The sequence below is a fragment of the Lepus europaeus genome, chromosome 18, assembly GCF_033115175.1.
Source record: "Lepus europaeus isolate LE1 chromosome 18, mLepTim1.pri, whole genome shotgun sequence".
Taxonomy (NCBI): Eukaryota; Metazoa; Chordata; class Mammalia; order Lagomorpha; family Leporidae; genus Lepus; species Lepus europaeus.
In genome coordinates, this window is record NC_084844.1 from 57557022 (window position 1) to 57570385 (window position 13364).

Genomic DNA, 13364 nt, shown 5'->3' on the forward strand with positions numbered 1-13364 from the left:
ATCCACTCCACCAGGAGAGAGGGAGGTCAGCTTCTGCCGTGTGTTATGGGCGCTGGGAGCTTGCGGGCTTCCTAGGTGGTCCCTCCCCCAAGGGTTTGAGAAATAGATTAAGAGGTTAGACGTCCACACTGGAAACTCTTGATTTTCAAGGGTGCAATCAAACAGTAGGAATCACTACTCTTTGAAAATCCCAGAGTCTTTGTCTGACCATCTTACCCTTAAGCTGCCTCGATGTAGCATGATGCAAGGTCACCTTTGGCTTCTTCCTGAATTCCACAGTTGGCTCTCAGAGGTCAGAAATGGTAGAAGGCTCACTATGGTGTTGATTTTTTTTTTTTAATAGCTAATCAATGTTAGCATTTTCCTTGATCCATAAAATCCTCTCAGTTAGATTTCCAAAAACTCATCACGGATCCGCTTTGTTTTCTTCTGTGGAGGAAAAAAATAAATAAATAAAGCTTTTCTTAATGTGCTCCCAAGATCTCCATGTTCTGAATATAACTCTGCCGAAAATATCTGCGTTTTCTTGCATTTCTCTGAAACATGTTTTAGAATACAGTTTTCTTTTAAAAATGGGTTTCTGTCATCATCGTCTTCACCATTTCCTGAAGTTCTGAATTTTCATCAGTCCCCTGCTGCCTCGCAGGATCTGCACCTTGAGACATGTTCAGGAATACAAAGCCGCTCAATGAGATGCTGGAGAGACCTTTTTACAGCAGTTATCTGTAGAGACTTTCCCCCCAAAACTCATTTCAAAGCTCCAATGTGGGATTTATGCAGGAAATTAAAGTTAAATTGGCTTGGTTTGATGAAGGCTTTAGGTTTTCTTTTGTTTTTGAAGAAAGGAAATTTTATTTTGTAATTTAAAAATCATTTATTCTGGAAGAGTGACCAAGAAGTATGAGGTTAATTTTTGTGTAAACCAATTACCTGCAGAACAGCTCAAAATATAAAGCTTTCTTGATTTAATATAACATTTCGTAGGCCTCCCCGACACATTACTTAAACAGAAGGGCCACGTTCCTCCAGGAAGTTGCTTAAAAGTCAAGTAATTTAAGTTACATTTATTAAGTGCAATAAATAGGCATCAAATGTAAGCTTGTATTTCTCTTCTTTGTTTCTAGTTTCTGTAGAAAATTCCACTGCCATAGAGCCACATAAGGACTGGTGTTTGGTAAACAAAGCCCTGTTACAGGAGTATCTTAAGGAGGCAAAAATAATTCACAGCAATATGTTGACAAATCTCCCCCTCCCCCGCTCCTTCATCTATTAGTTTCTTTGCTGCCATAGCCTTGGGCAGGAAAGGCAGAAGTAGAAATATCCCATGCGGTGCTGCCCGGTAGAAAGATATCTCAATTTAAAATGTAATTCAGTTTTGTATATGAGTTTGGAAATAAATCATCATTCAACCCTCAGCATGAACCCCGAACCTATTTGCATGAGTGAGTGAAGGAATATAAAAGAATGTTTTTATGTATAAAGGGAAGTCACTGAGTCTTTTTTTCTGCCCACCCCCTATCAAATAGTGTTGCTTTCCCTATTCATACATTTATGCTGTGTTACTGGAAGTTGGAAATTTTTTTTTGCAATGCCATCATACGCCATTGACCTGCATTTTTGCACTTTCTAATCTAAATTTACTCCAAGGGAGGCCACTCACAGAAATGGTAATTCCTCTGTTCTTTTTGTAGTTGTTGTTAAGATTTATTTTACTTAATTTCTTCAAAGGCAGAACAGCAGAGAAAAAGAGATCAAGATCTTCCATCTGCTGGTTCAATCCCCAAAGGTCCACAATAGCCAGGGCTCCGCCAGGCTGAAGCCAGGAGTAGGTAACTCCATCCAGGTCTCCCATGTGAGTGGCAGGGAACCAAGCACTTGGGCCATCCTCCACTGCCTTCCCGGGTGCATTAGCAGGGAGGCTAACCAGAAGCGAAGCAGCCAGGCTTCAAACCATCAGATATGGGACACCAGCACTGCAAACGGCTTAACCCACTGTGCCACAACTCTGGCCCCATTTCCTCTGTTCTTAATAAAAGCTATTCAGCTATTCTTGTAGAGATGCAAGAACACCAGTGTTTAAAAGAAGAAAAAAAAAAAAAAAACTTGTATGTGATCACGTTAGTAATTACCTGTACCAGGTTATTTTGTGTAATTTGAAACAATAAAATTTAACTCTATAAAAAGTTATAAGTGAAAATAAAAATTCATATTCATAAGTCTTATTGTATACTGGTAAGTCTTTAAAATTTGAAGAATTAAATAAGGGAAAACAACTTACTGCGAATTTATCAACCCTAACTTCCAACTCATTTGCATAGCCATCGGGATGAGTATTTGGTGCCAAAGTTAAGGTGTCCCTTGGGACACCTGCATCCCATATCAGAGGTTCCAGTCCCAACTGCTCCTGTTTCTAGCTCCCTGCAAATACGCACCCTGGGAGCCAGCAGGGGATGGCTCAGCTGTCTGGTGCTCTGCCACCCAAGTAGTTGAGTTCTGGGCTCAGATGAACCCATGGATGGGAGCTCTTCCTATCTCTCTCTCTCTCTCTCTCTCTCTCTCTCTCTCCCTCTCTCCCTCTCTCTCCCTCTCTCTCCCTCTCAACTTAAGTAAGTCAGTATTCCCTATTTAAATAATTCTGTCTCGTTTCATCTGTCGTTTTTCTTATAGCTGAATATTACTTGTGTTTGTCTTCCTTTGAATATTTTAAATGTTTAAACTATTTTAGATGTTTATTTTTATGTATTTGAAAGACTGAACAATGATGAGAAGGAAAGAGAGAAAGAGGTTTTCCATCCGTTGATTGCCTTCCCATTGTAGCCCCGGCTGGGCCAAGTCCATTCAGGTCTCCCACGTGAGTAGCAGGGATCCAGGTAATTGAGCTGCCTTTCTCAGTGTGTGTTAGCAAGAAATTGGATCAGAAGGCAGAAGCAGGACTCAAAGCCAGGCACCCAGATACAGGATGCGGGCATCCCAAGCCATGGCCTAACCTGCTGCACCTGTACTCCCACTCCTGTCCTTCCTTTCAGACTAAACTTTCCTGTTTTGTTCATTGCTGGATAGCCAACTTAGCATAGTGGCACGGTGTATAGGCTTTGAGAAATAATGAATGAATAGATAAACAGGTGAACATGTTTATCTGTTAAGCTCTCTGCTAAGTGCTTTATTTATTATATCATTACTTTTAATTCTTCTGACAACTCTGTGAAATATATCCCGTTATTTTTTCTTCTAAGATTAATCTATTTGAAAGGCAGAGTTACAGAGAGATAAAGAGACAGAGACAGAGAGAGATCTTCCATCTGCTGGTTCACTCCCCAAATGGCCAAACAGCCAGGAATGAGCCAGGCCAAAGCCAGGAGCCTGGAACTCCATCTGGGTCTCCCATGTGGGTGGTAGGGGCCCCAGCACTTGAACCATCCTCCACTGCCTTCCCCCATGCATTGGCTTACATAGGCTCAGTGTGTGTGGCTTGGCCAAATGGAGACCAGCATCACATTGTAGCATGGTGGCTTTCAATCCAGCCACCTGCATTCCCAGCAAGTCCCCAGGTGATGCTGCTGCTCGTCCAGGAGCCACACTTAGAACCAGGATGCAGGGGAGCTGCTGGGAAGTCCCCCCCCCCATGCCCCCTCTCCAAGGGTCACTCGGAGCCCAGAGAAGCCCACAGCAGCCCCTCTCCTCATCCCACCCCTAGAAACCAGCTGTCAAAGTAGCACATGAATGGAAGTGGATTGCTAAGGAATTTAAATGAGAAAAGGAACTAATGGACTAGTGAAAAAAGAAAAAATCCCGGCCAGCGCCATGGCTCACTAGGCTAATCCTCCGCCTTGCGGCGCCGGCACACCAGGTTCTAGTCCCGGTCGGGGCGCCGGAGTCTGTCCCGGTTGCCCCTCTTCCAGGCCAGCTCTCTGCTGTGGCCAGGGAGTGCAGTGGAGGATGGCCCAAGTACTTGGGCTCTGCACCTGCATGGGAGACCAGGAGAAGCACCTGGCTCCTGCCCTCAGATCAGCGCGGTGCGCCAGCCGCGGCGGCCATTGGGGAGTGAACCAACGGCAAAGGAAGACCTTTCTCTCTGTCTCTCTCTCTCACTGTCTACTCTGCCTGTCAAAAAATTTAAAAAAAAAAAAAATCCCAACCAGACATTTTAAATAAGGAACTAAGTGATAATAAATGGTGAAAAGAGAAAGAACGCTGTGCCTGATGCCAGTGTGTGGTGTCTCCAGGTGTAGGATTCTTTCCAGAACACCTCCAGGGATGGGAAAAGCAGGTGGGTTTTTTGATCAAGGGCTGAGCCGTGCGATTAGAAGAAAGAGCATATAAAGTCATTGGCCTGAAACGACAAGGTGTCAGTTGTCACCAGGCCATTACACATCTGCTATTCAAGTCTTCGAGACCTGGCTCTGACTCCTCGTGATGAGCACGGAGGCGGAAAGATCCTCGTTGTGTTTAACTGAGATGAGAACAGAATCCCCTTCCCTCACCTTGTTTCTCTTCCAAAACAGATCTCCGTATTGAAACAGCAGAACTTGGACAGCTTTAATGTTTTCATGATAGTGAAAAAGTCACCCTGCCACAGCTGGTGTACTTTCCCTTTGCCCCTCACTGTTGCTTTTCCTTCTGCTTGGTTTCAAAAGAGTACTTCTCTACCATGCGCTGCTTCTCTCTGTGTGCAAAGATTCTCACCAAAACCCTGCCGTCAGCCCCTTGTTGACTTCTGCACTCTACCCTATTTCTCACAAGACTCTGGGGAACTTGAAAGGTATGGCAAATGTGACAAGTAGCCTAAGTCAAGAAAAGGAGACTTGGGAGAGACAACGTAGAACCTGGACTAACAGAGCTAAAACTGCAAACCACGGCCACCTCCTGTGTCATGGCATCAAACAGCCATGGACTGAGGGAAGAGAGAGCCCGCCCCTGCCCACCGGATTTACTCCGCCCACACACGTGGGGACTGGAGGGTGCATTAGCTACAAGCTAGCTCAAGGCCGTTCCCTTCTACTGAGCATTTGACCAGTGAGCTGATGATTCTTTTTCCGCAATCATGTCTAAAGGGCGCTTCTCTTGAGAGCAAAGTGAATGACTAAATGCTTACCTGTCTTTGCTTGCCCTCCTGTATGTAGTAGCCTGAGAAGCACCCCCTTTTAAAAGGCACATCTGATCATTTCTTTCCCCTTTGGGAAGCAGAGAAAACGGCACTGATGGAATTTCCCCCGGAGGCAATGTCAGATGTCTCTGTGTGGCCCCACGCCACACTCCGCTTACGCAGAACTCCAGTCGCCAGAACCCGCCATGCTCCTCTCACCCCGTGCTCCTGCCGCCTGAAACCACGCCCCTCCCACTCAGATTCAGGTCAGATCTCAGGTTTAGCATCACCTCCTCCCGGAAGCACTCTGTGTCCCTGCATACACACTCCCTGGGTTAGGTGCACCTGTCCTACCCTGCCCCATATATATTTATATATTTATATATTTATATTTATATATATATAATTTTTTTGCACCTCCAGCAATGTAGTAGAGCATTAAGCTATTTGTGTAGAGGTGAACTACGTGAGCTTTTCAGTCTGCAGGAAGCCATTCCCAGCAAGACCCAAGAAAGCAGAGGGTCAGCATGTCCTGCTACACCAGTGTGCCTCCCAGACCAGTTTGGAAATTCTAGACTAAATTAACCAACAGACCTAAGTGCAGCTCCTGTCTCCATGTTGTTTCACCTCTATTGAGTCTCTGTTTCTCTTCCACAAAATGAGGATAACATATCTTACAAATAAACCTTGTTTTCCTTTCTTAATGTTAAGGGTTTGTAAACACCCTTAATACTTTTTCCATCTATCCTATTGCAAATTTTGGTTTTGTTTGGTGCTTCTTTTTTTTTTTTTAATGCCATCCCCCATGTAGATATAGGTCCTGACATGCTGATGGGAGCATAAACCCTTGTACATTCCGGATAAAAAATTGGCAGAACATGTCAACTTTCCTTAAAAAATAGAAATTGAAAAAGTGACCATCATCCAGCTTAGCAACTAGGAATTTCACCTCCAGGTTTGTCCCAGTCGGAGCTGTGAGCAAAGCTCTATCCATAAGATATTCATCCCAACATTATTTCTGCTTGGGGGGGGAGATGAAATACTAAATGTTCAAACATGATGTGTTGATGGAATTAATTGCAGGGCATCCACAGGCTAGGCCACTGTGCTGCCTGTGATGATAATGTAAAAGAAAAATTAATGGAGGAGAAATGATGGGGATATATTGAAATAAAGCAGGTAACAAAAAAACACCCTTTAGTGGCCAGCCTTGTGGTGCAATGGGTTAAGCCACAGCCTGTGACACCCACATCCCATGTGAGTGCCAATTCAAGTCCCAGCTGCTCTGCTTCTGACCCATCTCCCTGCTAATGTGCCTGAGAAAGCAGAGGAAGATGGCCCAAGTGATTGGGCCCCTGCAACCATGTGGGAGACCTGGATTGAGTTCCAGGCTTCTGCCTTTGGACTGGCCCAGCCTGGCCATTGTGATCATTTGCCATTTGCACAATGAACCAGTGGATGGAAGGCCTGCCTCTCTCTCACCCTCTCCCTCTCCCTTTCCCCCTGTCTATTCATAATTCTGCCTTTCAAATACATAAATAAATCTTAAAGACATGCACACTCTTTAGTACTTCTTTGTTAATTTTTTAACTTTTATTTCATTTGAGAGAGATAGGCAGGCAGAGCGAGCTCTTCTGTCCATTGGTTTACTCCCCAAATGCCTGCAGCAGCATCCAGGGCTAGGCTAGATTCAACTGAAACTGAGAGTGCAGAACTCAGTCTGGGTCTTCCATGTGAATGGCAGAGACCCAATTACACTGCCGCCTCCCAGGGTGTGCATTAGCAGGAAGCTGGATGTGAACCCAGGCACTCTGATATGGGATGCTGGCATCCCAAGCAGTGTCTCAACCACTGTAGCAAATACTTGCCAAATACAGCTGTGGTTGTTTTGTTTTTATTTTATTTTTTATTTATTTATTTATTTATTTTGGATAGGCAGAGTTAGACAGTGAGAGAGAGAGAGACAGAGAAAGGTCTTCCATCCACTGGTTCACTCCCAAGATGGCCACAACAGCCATAACTGTGCCGATCTGAAGCCAGGAGCCAGGTGCTTTTCCTGGTCTCCCATGTGGGTGCAGGGCCCAAGGACCTGGGCCATCCTCCACTGCCTTCCCGGGCCACAGCAGAGAGCTGAACTGGAAGAGGAGCAACCAGGACAGAATCCGGCACCCCAACCGGGACTAGAACCTGAGGTGCCGGCGCCGCAGGCAGAGGATTAGCCTAGTGAGCCACGGCGCTGGCCAATACAGTTGTTTTTTTAAATAGACCTAGTATTGGGAAAGGGCTAGAAAGATATAAACCACCATGCTTCTCCAAGTCACTAATTGAGAATTTCTTTTTTTTGATTGTTTAATAGTTGCAGAAAGTTTTTGAAAGTACATTACTGGCTGGCGCTGCGGCTCACTAGGCTAATCCTCCGCCTTGCAGCATCGGCACCCTGGGTTCTAGTCCTGGTTGGGGTGCCAGATTCTGTCCCAGTTGCTCCTCTTACAGTCCAGCTCTCTGCTGTGGCCAGGGAGTGCAGTGGAGGATGGCCCAAGTGCTTGGGCCCTGCACCCGCATGGGAGACCAGGAGAAGCACCTGGCTCCTGCCCTCGGATCAGCGCGGTGCACCGACCGCAGCGCGCCGTCCACGGCGTCCATTGGAGGGTGAACCAATGGCAAAGGAAGACCTTTCTGTCTGTCTCTCTCACTGTCCACTCTGCCTGTCAAAAATTTAAAAAAAAAAAAAGTACATTACTTTTATAACAGTTTTTTTTTTTTTTTTCACTTATTGTTATAAGTGAAACATCACAGGAAATAAACTTCATGTCATTTGCAGTTGCCCATAACGGGAGAGCTCTGGTGTGTGCCGGGTGGGGCTGGGAGTGCTCCCATGTCCAGGGTGAATGCCTTCATGTGTGTCCGGTGGCTTCTCAACTCCTTTGCACATTGATTCAAACACTAGCATTGAGCTTCATGGTGTTCTGTGATTCTAGCAAGAGTCAGAAACTGAACTTCCACATAAAATTGCCTATCTCAATAAATTAAATTCATGTGTGCTTTTCTAAAAGGGTTTTTCATAACACTAAGACCTTTGAATCCAGCTGGCTTCCACAGACCTTGGAGAAAGAGTGAACAACTTTTTTTTTTTTTTTTTTTTTTTTTTTTTTTAGCACAAGGGCCAATTCAGGAAAAATAAAAATGTTTATGAGCCACATTTTTCTCCTACCCAAAATAAAACAGGCTTTTTAGAGTCCTGTAGAGGAGGAAAATATCTGTTCTTATAAGCTATAAACTATTGAGAGAATGACAGTTACAACGTTTGTATTGCCTTTTAGCCATGTAAGTCCTCCTCCATTCTGGGCATGTGTGAGATAGAACACAGGGCATCTTCATAACCTTTCATCTGGAAAATGACACTGAGCATCACATGGGAAGCCCAGCGGGCCCAGGTCACATGCTATAAGGAGGGTGACTGCCAAAAGTCCATGGGATAGGCAAGCGCTGTGAGATAGTGGGCTAAGCCTCCACCTGTGGTGCCGGCATCCCATTTGGGCACCAGTTCAAGTCCTGGCTGCTCCACTTCTGATACAGCTCCCTGCTAATGCACCTGGAAAACTAGCAGAGGATGGCCCAAGTCCTTGGGCCCCTGCACCCATGTGGGAGACCTGGAGGAAGTTCCTGGCTCCTGGCTTTGGCCTGATCCAGCCTTGTCCATTGCAACCATTTGAGGAGTGAACCAGCAGATGGAAGATTCTCTCTGTATCTCTGCCTTTCAGATATAAGTAAATAAATCTTAAAAAGGAAGGGAGAAAGGGAGGGAGGGAAAAGTCCATGGAAAACAGAATGAAAAGATGAATTCATTTTGGTGCAGAAAAAAAAAATTGCTTAGTTTTTTTTTAGTTATTTCTTCCTATACACTTGCCATGAGCTTTTTGAAGACCTTTCATGTACTACATAGATCTTAAAAAGAATTGACACCCCCAAGAAACCTAGCTTCTCATTCCGTTTTCTGTGAATTTTTGGAGGCACCCTCATATTTTCCCACCTTAGAGAAATCAGAGTTGAGGAACAAATGGGAACTGGGAGAGGAAGGAGGTGAAGACAGCGTGTGTGTGCCTGTGTGTGTGTGTATACACATGTATGCTCCCACGCCGTCAGGATGTCTGGCTCGGAGGGTGTCAGAGCTAGGAAGGCATTGCTTGTGCAGGAATAGGAATGAAGGGATTCACTCAAGGCTGCAGGAGACCCACGGACAGTGAAGGCAGGAGCTCGAGGACAAACGAGGAGGGGACCGAACAAGAGAGTTGATCTTTGCAAGCAGGAAGGACAGCCTCTTTCCTGAATGGGGAGGGCAGTGAGGACGCCCATCTGAGGGCACCTGCACTGGCACCATTGCAGCAGGGAGAAAGGGCAGCTGTGAGGCCGACTGGGGCTGCAGTGCAGCCGGAGCCTTGCGAAGATGGGCGTAGGGAGCGAGAATGGAAGTCTAGGCTTCTCTGCTTTTCAAATAAATAAATTTTGTAAAGATGTATTTATTTATTTGAAAGGCAGAGAAACAGAGAGAGGGAGAGAGAGGTCTTCCATCTGCTGGTTCACTCCCCAAATGTCCGCAACAGCTAAAGCTGGACCAATCAAGAGCCAGGAGTTTTTTCCAGGTCTCCCACATGGGTGCAGGGGCCTAAGGACTTGGGCCATCTTCCACTGCTTTCCCAGGCCATAACAGAGAGCTGGATTGGATATGGCGCTTCCTGGACTCAAACTGGCACCCACATGGAATCCCAGCACTGCAGGCAGAGGCTTAACATCGCAATGGCACCAGCCCCTCAAATAAATACATCTTAAGAAAGAAACGTGGCAAGCCAGCCTGAGTGTGAGGCTTCCTCCATAGGAGCACATGGTAGTCACTGCACGCTCCAGAAACGGGAGCTTGGAGTGGGAATGACTGCAGGACGGGCGGAAGGGATGGAGGGCGCTGGTGTTGTGGCCTTAGCAAGCCATGACCCAGGAGCAGGTGGGTGGGAATTCACCCTCAGGCTCGCATGTGCACTAAGAAGCCGCCGCACTGTAGGTACGACTTCCATCTCAGGTACCCTGACCACAAGTCTCTGTGTGTTCTCTTCTTCCAGCAAAATTCCCGTTCTGCCAGATGCCATCTTCTGGGCAGAGTGGTCACAGGCCTGGCAGGAGAGAGTAGGAACCGGAATTGTCCAAGTCACTTCTAGCTTGGGCTTTTATAACCCATCAGCTGCTGGGCTCCTGTGCTCCCCAACCCCTGCCTGTCTGAGTCCTCACTCACCATCAGTCCACAAGTTAATCATCTTCCTACAGGGACATCCTCATAGACACAGGGCTTCTCTCCCGCCCTAAGAACACGGCAGCCCTAGCAATAGAAGGGTGTAATGAGAATGGCCCTGTGGCATAGTGAGCTAAGCCTCTGCCTGCAGCACTAGTATCCCATATGGGCACCGGTTCAAGTCCCTGCTGTTCCACTCCCGATCCAGGTCTCTGCTATGGCGTGGGGAAGCAGTGGAAGATGCCCCATGTCCTTGGGCACCTGCACCCCCGTGGGAGACCCAGAAGAAGCTCCTGGCTCTCGGCTTCGGATCAGCCCAGCTCCAGCCACTGTGGCCATTTGGAGAGTGAACCAGCAGATGGAAGACATTTCTGTTTGTCTCTCCCTCTCTCTGTAGATCTGCCTCTCAAATAAATAAATTTAAAAATGTAGGCCGGTGCCGTGGCTCAATAAGCTAATCCTCTGCCTGTGGTGCCGGCACCCCAGGTTCTAGTCCCGGTTGGGGCGCCGGATTCTGTCCTGGTTGCTCCTCTTCCAGGCCAGCTCTCTGTTGTGGCCCGGGAGTGCAGAGGAGGATGGCCCAAGTCCTTGGGCCCTACACCCGCATGGGAGACCAGGAGAGGCACCTGGCTTCTGGCTTCAGATCAGCGCAGCATGCCAGCCATAGCAGCCATTGGGGGGGGGGGGGGGGGTGAACCAACGGAAAAGGAAGACCGTTCTTTCTGTCTCTCTCTCTCACTGTCCACTCTGCCTGTCAAAAAAAAAAATCTTTAAAGGCGGGGAGGGTGTTAGCACATCCCACATGTGCCCAGTGGTTAGAGACAGCCTCCCTCCTCCCACCCTGGGAGCTGCACACTGGTGGCTTGTGCTATCCTGGGAGCACCTGTAATGGCGCGGGGTCACTGAACACGACACAAAACTACTTCACTCGGAGCTGCAATGAGCGCTTCCGCCAGGAGAAAGCAGGCCTGAGGAACCGCCGTGGTTCTTAAGAGTAAACCAGTGTGCATGTAAGCAGCAGCTAATGGGTGCAGTTTATCCAGACTCTCCAGAGGCCTCCGGTGAGACTCCACACCCAGTCTGCTTTAGAAAGTGAGGCCCGGGATGGTCACCGCCCTGGCAGAGTTCTGGTTGGCAGTTTTCTGTCCCTGCCTAACGCTGCGCCAGCTCCTCTGAGAACCCTGCGCCATGCCCCTGCACAATAGCCACCTGCTGTGCCCTGCTGTTGCCAAGGCTGTGGCTTACTACAGATGCTGAATTGGGGTCTGTCACCGAGCCACACACTTGTTCCTCGTCAGCGCTAAGTAGGTGATGCTTCAGTGTAGAGTAAGCAGTCAACGGGTAGCACTGCTTCTAGAATTAAGATGCGGTTCCCTGCCCAGGTATTACAGCGTGGTGGCCTTAGCAGTGTATTCTCACGACTGTCCCTCGCTTAGCACTAACTAGGAAATGAACACTTTGCCAAGTGGGCTTTGTCTTGAGCCCTGAGAACAAGAGATTTTCATCTGTCCTTTCTAGACGAGCGAAGTGGAGGCCAGGGAGGGCACAGCCTGAATTGGACTCCCGGACTCTGAGCTGAGTCTCTTAGCTACTTGACCCTCATTCGGCCCGAGCAAGAGGGGCAGCCAGAGCTCCAGCGAACACAGCGCCGTAGCAGGGAGGAAGCGGGGATTGAAGGCGGTGGGTGCGATGAGGCTGAGTTGAGAATGATCACTCCGTGTTGTCTGCTCTTTTCCAGCCCCCTGCTCGCCGTGGCCTTTGCCACTTGCTGTGCCGTCCCAGGCATCGCCCTTCTGACCTGGGGGGTGAATCCCCTCACAGGAGCCCTGGGGGTCTTCAACATCTTCCTGTACACCTGCTGCTACACACCGCTGAAGAGAATCAGCATCGCCAACACGTGGGTCGGGGCCGTGGTCGGGGCCATCCCCCCTGTCATGGGCTGGACCGCAGCGACCGGCAGCCTGGATGCTGGTGAGTTCTCGCTGTGTGGGGGCTCGGCTTCTGTCTGTAGACCCGCACCACATGCGTGCCAGACACCAGGGCTTGGTAGCCCTCCTGTGCTGGGCTGGGCACAGCGGTCGGAGAGGCCTCTCCTCCCTTGAGCTGCAGTGTTTGGTTAGATTCCATTTGACTCTGTGCTGTTGAAAAGGATGTCAGGGGCATGCATTTGGCGTAGTGGTTTAAGATGGCAGTTAAGTGCCCACTCTCCCATCAGAGCACCAGGCTTCAACATCCAGCCAGCTCCTGACTCCAACTTCCTGCTGGGGCAGAGCCTGGGACGCAGCAGTGATGCCTCAGGTACTCAGGCCCCTACCACCCACATGGGAGACCTGGATGGAGTTCCAGCTCCTAGCTTGGAGCCTGGCCCATCACTCTCTGCCTCTCAAATAGATAAACAAACAGTTGATGGGGTGGGCTGTGTTTACTTGCCTTATCCTCAAAAAAAAAAACCTGGAAATCATAAATTAGGTCAGCGGAGGACTGGCTAAATCAGCTTGGATGTCCTGGTCCATGGAGAAGGGTCTGGAACCAGCCTGCCACCCCCTAGGCCCTAAAGGGTGACACTTTGTTGGCATGCCTCCTTCACAAGCTCTTGACTTCCACAGAGCTGGGTTATCCCCCCCTTATGAAAGAACAGATTATTTTCATTAGTTTCTAATTTATTTTTATATGATTTGCTTAAATTGTTCATGCTGTCTACAATAAAACCATTGAAACATTTCTACATTTTTTTTGGTAGTATGTCACAGCTAAATTTGTGGGGTGAAAATGGCTCATTTTTACCATCTGTAAGGGAAGTTTCACAGTCTAATTAGTCAAGTAATTAGTGTTTTTGACCGACACTTAGGAAGGAAGTGGTGAGGTTTCCTGCAGTATATGTAAGTACATATTTTTCAGATGAGAGATCAAAAGGCATTTGACCATAAACCGTTACCCTGTAAGCCCTGTCTCTGAAACTTTTCATAAAAGCTCCAGCACTCCGATTTGGCAAGCTTACAAGTA

The 13364-nt window shown here is 47.8% G+C and overlaps 1 protein-coding gene across 1 annotated transcript in view; it reads left to right on the forward strand.

Moving 5' to 3' along the window:
* The window catches only part of LOC133776783 (protoheme IX farnesyltransferase, mitochondrial), a 145071-nt gene that overhangs the window by 116972 nt on the left and 14735 nt on the right, over window positions 1-13364 (forward strand). Inside the window, exon 6 of the mRNA XM_062216014.1 lies at window positions 12100-12332. Within this exon, the coding sequence (XP_062071998.1) occupies window positions 12100-12332 (233 nt within the window). The remainder of the gene's footprint in view (window positions 1-12099; window positions 12333-13364) is intronic.